General features: G+C 35.6%; 1 protein-coding gene across 4 annotated transcripts in view; it reads right to left on the bottom strand.

Moving 5' to 3' along the window:
• Positions 1–268: 268 nt before the first annotated feature.
• The window catches only part of LOC138052337 (uncharacterized), a 25,736-nt gene continuing 19,361 nt past the window's right edge, over positions 269–6,643 (bottom strand). For 2 of the 4 annotated variants that reach the window (XM_068898792.1, XM_068898790.1), the window contains 2 exons: positions 1,398–1,458; positions 269–681 (listed from right to left, as the gene is read on the bottom strand). In XM_068898792.1, the coding sequence (XP_068754893.1) occupies positions 634–681; positions 1,398–1,458 (109 nt within the window). In that variant the 3' untranslated portion in view covers positions 269–633. Of the gene's footprint in view, positions 1,459–6,643 lie in introns of all 4 variants that reach the window. The other 2 variants (XM_068898791.1, XM_068898789.1) reach the window with 1 other exon arrangement.

The raw sequence follows: 6,643 nt of genomic DNA, 5'->3' as shown, positions 1-6,643 counted from the left end.
ATATTCTTCCTCATCAAATAACTTTTACAAACCACAATCTTGTGATGTCATGTTTTTTTGCATCTTTTACTTTCAGAGACAGACTGAAACCTCTTATTTGCCTGTAGCCAATAAAATCTCTACAGAATCGTGTGGAAATAGACAGGTATAATAAAATAAAAATAATAAAAAATAAAAAAGAAATAAGAAAATATATGATAACAATAATAATAACGAAAAGATTTCATACACTAACTAAAAGGAATGATTACAAGGAGACAGACATGAATACCTAAAAAAAATCGTATTGATCTTTTATTTGTAGGTCAATATAGCATCAAAGAATCACATCAGTGACAGCGAGACAACCCTGCGAGGAAACTACTTCAGGTATAAGATTACTTCCAAAAAGAATGTACATTGCAAAAAAATATAACTACAGAAGTTATTGTAGTTTCAAGATCGAGAGGTATTGTTAACTCTTAACTTTATAATCAATTGTATGTACATTACAATTTCCAAAATTTACATTTGACTATGCAGTTGGTTAGCGAGTGTCAAACTGCTATGTTCCACTATTATGAGACCCAGCCACAAGTACCCCTGTATGATCCAACAGTAATGAGAGAATTATGTGAAAAAAACTTCTCAGGACTATTTGACCTGCTGCTGAGTTAAAAAACATCCCAAGAGAGGGAGTCCCTGCAAAGACAACGAACAGTGTCACTATCACACATTTTGGCATACTTCAGATTTGTATTCAACTTTTTAGTTTATTTTTGGGCTTTTATGGATAAATGCAGAATTGTTACTTAAATAATGGGTCTAGTTAACCAAACTGATACAACTCAATGGTGCTTTTTGTTATTTACAATATCAAACTGTATAGTGATTGGATTATTGTAAACATGACTTGTTATGACAGTAATACAGACTGCAATACTGTGCCAGTTAGTGGAACGGTTATAATTTTTTTTTAAATTTAAATTTCAGGTCACAGAAGACATGTCAACTTCAAAAGGACAGTGGAATTTATTCATCCCTTAGTGGACTGTCCTTACAGGGCTTATCACCTGGACCAGTTTTAGGATACCCAGTGGATCCAAGGACAGTACACAACATGAAGAAACCATGTCCAAAGACCAGAATGTTGACGTTTCTGAGCAAATACAACATGCTCTTGCAGTAAGTAATGCTACCACATGCAAAAAACAAGTTTACACCATACAATGTAAGAACTTTGTACTTTAGACATAAAATACAGTATTATGATCTTTTCAAACAAATAATAAAAATAATTATTCAGTGTAGTTTTAATGTCATGGATTAAAATCTTTTTTGGCTTTCAACATGACTACTTCATGGTCAACTTCTTGGATGATTATCATAATATCCACACTAAGCATGTCCCTTCTGACCTCAAAGAGACAATGGTAGCCCACATGGCGTCTTCCATGGTGGACATACATCCAAGAATCCCTGCAATAAAAAAGAACTATGTAAGCCCACACCGACAAGTCACCGTAACCATCAGGGGAGAAGAAAACTGTTGTCTTGGGGGAACAGAGGTTGATGCCGTTGTAAAGCTTAACTACCAAAGGGTTGCAAGACATGACGAGCCATTTCATTGGACAGCTTCCAGTTGAAATGATAAATTTAAATCCTGGCAATTTCCACAAACTGGTGAAAAATTTAAGGTATATCAGTAGTAGGCTTCTTTCAAAATTGAGGTTCACTCACAAGTGTTCACTCACAAGTAAAACGATGCATTTTCATGATTATTAGCACATGATATATATCTTCCTTTTTTTTTTTTTTTTTTTACAATACTTACAATACTTACGATACTTACGATACTTACTACCTACTTAACAAACCAAAGGTATTAATTTACACCATACAATACAAAAAAAAAATAAAAAATAAATAAATAAATAAAATAAAATAAAAAAACACCAAAGCCCTTTGCAACACAAACAGTAATTAGGTTCTTTCAATTACAAGTCGTAGGACTGTAATGTGAGAGGAATGGGTGGAAGCCTTCTATTTTAGGATAATGACTGCGTGTTCTACAGGTCCAAATGTAATACCTCGCGACCAAAAAGAAAAAGTAGTGATTCTTGTTTTGAGTTAATTGAGGCTTTAGACCAACAACTAATGATGGTGACAAGTCTAGCGTAGGAAGAGCTTTGTCACGAATCAGCCATTCCTTAAAAGCTCCCCAGAAAAGGGACGTTACAGTCCCGTTGACAGAAACTGCAGAGATCGTTATCAATAAAGTTTATTTTTTTCAGAAAATTATTGGTGGCTAATCGCCTGTGAAACAGCTTAAATTGAAATACTAGAAGGTTAGAGATTTTGGTACATTCGAAGGGTTTTCGATACACGGCGACCCAGTCCACAGTTTCGTTTGGTTCAATTAGGCAGTCTGCTAACCACTTCATCTGACTATTCAAGGGCTGTTTTCTTTTTTTTTCCACAAGCTTTTGGTACACTATTCTGTTTGGTTTATTTGCCATCAGAACTTTTTCACTAAACGTATTTTAGTCCGAAACTTCGCTTAGGTTTTTCCCATTGGTTGTTTCCCACAACTACTTTATAGCCGAGATGACTCCAAGAAAAGACAGAAAACTTGGTTTAAATCTATAACGGTCTTTAAATTCTGAGAAAGATAAAAAAGTAGACTCATTAAACATTAAATCGCTGACAACCTGAATTCCCTTAGTAGCCCATAGTGCGTAGTATATTGGTTTATTTTCGACTCGTACAAGAGAATTGAACCAAAGAGGCTGTGACCGTAGCTGGGTGACAGAGGACATGCAATCTTCAAAAGTAACTTCTGACCAAATTTGTAGTATTTCTTGCAGGAAAACGTCCGATACTTTTCCAACTTTTAACAAATCTTTTTGATTTAGATTACCCCTAAAAAAGGTAGCACCACCGAGATCTTGCAGTTGCAGGTCAAAAAAAAGTTTCAATTTTGTCTGGTTATTTTGGTCGAGGTATTTCTTAATCCAAGTTGCCTTCAAAGCCTTGCTAAAAATCTTTACATCAACCATCTTTAGTCCACCCTGTTTATAATCACTAATCATAGTATCACGCTTAATTTTGTCACCTTTGCCGTCCCACAGAAAATTGTAACAAAGATTATTAACTTCGTTAACTACTCTTTGATCTGTTGGCAAAGGTGAAAGAATATAAACAAGTTGCGAGATTATTAAACTTTTTAATACAGTTATTTTACCAAGTAAACTAAGTCGACGCAACTCCCAACAGCCCAAAGTTGCCTTAAGTTTTGTTAACTTTTCGTTATAGTTTTCTTTCATCGTTATTACCGGGTCAGTTGACAACCATACACCCAAAGTCTTTACCTTGTCCCTAATCCATTTCAGCTCGATTTCAGGGCAAAGTTTCTCCTCGCTATTTGCTTTACCACCAATCCAAAAGGCTTCCGTTTTTTTACGGTTTAAACGGAGGCCAGATACTTCACTGAAAAATTCTAATGTCTTTAGAGAGGTAGTGAAAGATTGTTGTGATCCATCTAAAATGAGAGTGGTGTCGTCAGCGTACTGGCTAATTTTTATTTCCCGACCGTTCACTGTTATTCCTTTGATCTCGTTATTTTTTCTTACTGCTTCCGCTAGAACCTCCACACAAAGGATAAACAAATAAGGCGAGAGAGGGCAGCCTTGTCTAACCCCTCTTTCGAGTTTGAAAATATCACTAGACCAGCCATTATTCAAAATACAGCTTTCTGTGCTATTATAAAAGATTTTAATCCAGTTGATAATGGTCGGGCCAAAGTTAAACTGTCGAAAAGTTTTTTGTATGAACGACCACTCAACTGTGTCAAAAGCCTTTTCGAAATCAAGGAATAGCAATAGTCCAGGAATGTTTTTAAAGCTTGTGTAGTTAATAGTGGCATCGATTAGTCTAATATTTTCTCCAATAAATCTGCCTTTAAGAAAACCAGTCTGATCGTTGTCAATAAGTTTAGGAAGAACACGTTTCAGACGAATGGAGATACCCTTGGCCGCTATTTTATAATCACAATTTAACAAAGATATTGGACGCCAATTTTTGACAAAGTAAAGTTCAGTGTCCTTTTTGGGGATAAGTTTAATAATGCCTCGTTTTTGAGATACGGACAATTGCCCACGGAGATAAGCATAGTGAAAGGAGTTGAGCAGGTGGTCAGAAATGTCGTTCCAAAAGATTCTATAAAATTCGGCCGGTAAACCATCGGAGCCCGGTGTTTTATTGCATTCCATTTCGTTAAGTGCCTTTAAACATTCCTCTTTCGTCAAGGGGCCCTCACAAACATCCTTCTCGTCTTGGTTTAGTTTCTTATGTGTTGATTCTTCAAAAAAAATATGATCATATTTATCATCACAAGTGTCAATTTTAGATCGTTAGAGATCTCTGTAAAAAGTTTCGCACTGATATAATATTTCCTTGTCTGTTGTTACAAAACTCTCATCCGCTTGCTTTAGTTGAGAGATGGTTCCTTGCTTATGATGCCTTTATCGAATGCTCTCTAATTTTGAGTTTAATCATCTCCCACAACAAGGCGTCGTTCATAGTTTTATCATGTCGATATTCCTCGTGAGTTTCTTTAATAACTACTTGAATTTGGCCCATATAATCATTTTCATTCAGAAAGGACGTGTTAAGTTTCCAGAAACCCGGACCTCTTGGATTGGAATGTAAAGCTATTTTGATGTCTATTAGTGAATGATCTGTTTTATAACCGACAGAAATACTAGCACTCGTAACATTATACATGAGACTTTGGCTTATGAGGAAAAAATCTAGTCGGCATGAAATTTCAGGTTTTTTTCGGCTCCAAGTGAATAGACGACTATCCGGATTTAAGACTCTCCACGCATCTAGAAGATCGAGTTCTGTAACAAACTGTCTAATAATTTCAAAGCATTTACTATGAGTTTTAGGGTTCCCACCTTTCTTGTCTGCGGTTACATCTAAAACAAGGTTAAAATCTCCACCAAGGATAATATCGTCGCACTCAAAATCAAGCAAATGAGCGAAGAAAGTTTCAAAGAAGCTTGGATCGTCGTCATTTGGCGCGTATAATGTGGCTAAAGTAGTATACTTTTTATCTGTCTCAATGTCCCAAATAATGTACCTACCGTTTGGATCCGAGAAGGATTTTTTAATTTTAAAATCGAAGGTGTTATTAAATAGGACAGCGACTCCGCTCTGATTACTGGCAAGGCCACTAAAGATGGTTCTATATCCCCATTCTGCAGACCACATGGGATTGCTTTTTTCAGAACAGTGCACTTCTTGGAGCATATAGATTGAATATTTTTTCTTTCTTAGCCAATTAAAAACTTCTCGTCTCTTCAAGCTGTCCCCCAGTCCTCTCACATTAAGAGAGCAAATACTGAAATTCATTGTTGATTACAGAAGTAATGCGTGTTGCAAGCCAGAGGGATCAGAGTGTGACAAAAGTAACAAAAGATCCAAATTGAAAAGAAAAATAGCACGAAAAAAAGAAAAACTAACATATTTGAAAAAAAAGTAATGGATCGGAAAATTACACAAAAAACATTAACACATACAATAAAAACCATTGTAGAGTGGACTCTTGACCTCTTCGATTGTTATTCATGAAAAAGGGTTCATTAACAGCCATTTTGAAAAAAACTAAGAAAAAAATGCAAATTGACGGGGTTTTCTACAAAAGATTATGGTTGTACTTTTCATTGTGGATGAATGAACATGTATTACATATTTTATTTACACCAATTAAGAATTACATGTATCAAATTGTAAAAATATTCTACTATTTTTACACATTCATATCCACAACACCTTTTGAACCTGCAATGCTATTTTAAGATTTTTTTGTATGTTTCCCAGGGTATACAATCAGCCAATTAATGAAGATCTTGAAACTCTACAAACATGCCAGCTTTTGGAGGAATGGGAGCAAGACTTAAAAAGCCTGAAACACTACAAGGAATCTATAGATCACTTCTTGACAAAATATCCCAACATCCAAATGTACCGACAGAAATATCTATTGCCCTTCCCAGCAGACTCGCCTGGATGGTATTACCCAAAAAAAACTAATTGCAAACAATTGCAGTGGAACATATATGGATCAATTATTCCAGAACAAGGGCAGTTTCATGTTTCTCTGAATGCAGTAGAGGATACTGTTCTTATATTTAAACATTTTTTAAATAAACTTTTTTTATTTGTTTGGGGGAATTCTACCAAACAGGCCTAAGCCATACCAATCATCTCTGTGTGTGACTGCAGCTTTACTGGGTTGGCTAATGGTACGTGAAAAGGTGCTCAACAAGGTTGGTCTATGCAGGAGTTACGAGTTTGTTTCAACGCTATTTTTACTTGAAGATCTCATTCCACTGGTGTATTTCCAGTACCCAATATTTAGGACTGGTGACTTAGAACTGTACATGTCTGTCATGGCTCAGATGGCTATAATGTTTAATATTATGTGCAGGAAGCATTATGACAAATTTACTTTATCTTTTCTAAGTGACTGTGACTACCAAAAAGCTTCCTTACCCAACTACTGGCAATGCAAAAAACAGTGGCTTTTCTTATTTGTGGAAAAAGAAGATAGAAATATGGCATTCTCTTTTGAGAGCTCACGCTCAAACTGAGCTGT

Source organism: Montipora capricornis, chromosome 6, assembly GCF_036669925.1.
Source record: "Montipora capricornis isolate CH-2021 chromosome 6, ASM3666992v2, whole genome shotgun sequence".
Taxonomy (NCBI): domain Eukaryota; kingdom Metazoa; phylum Cnidaria; class Anthozoa; order Scleractinia; family Acroporidae; genus Montipora; species Montipora capricornis.
This window is presented reverse-complemented; position numbering and strand designations above follow the sequence as displayed.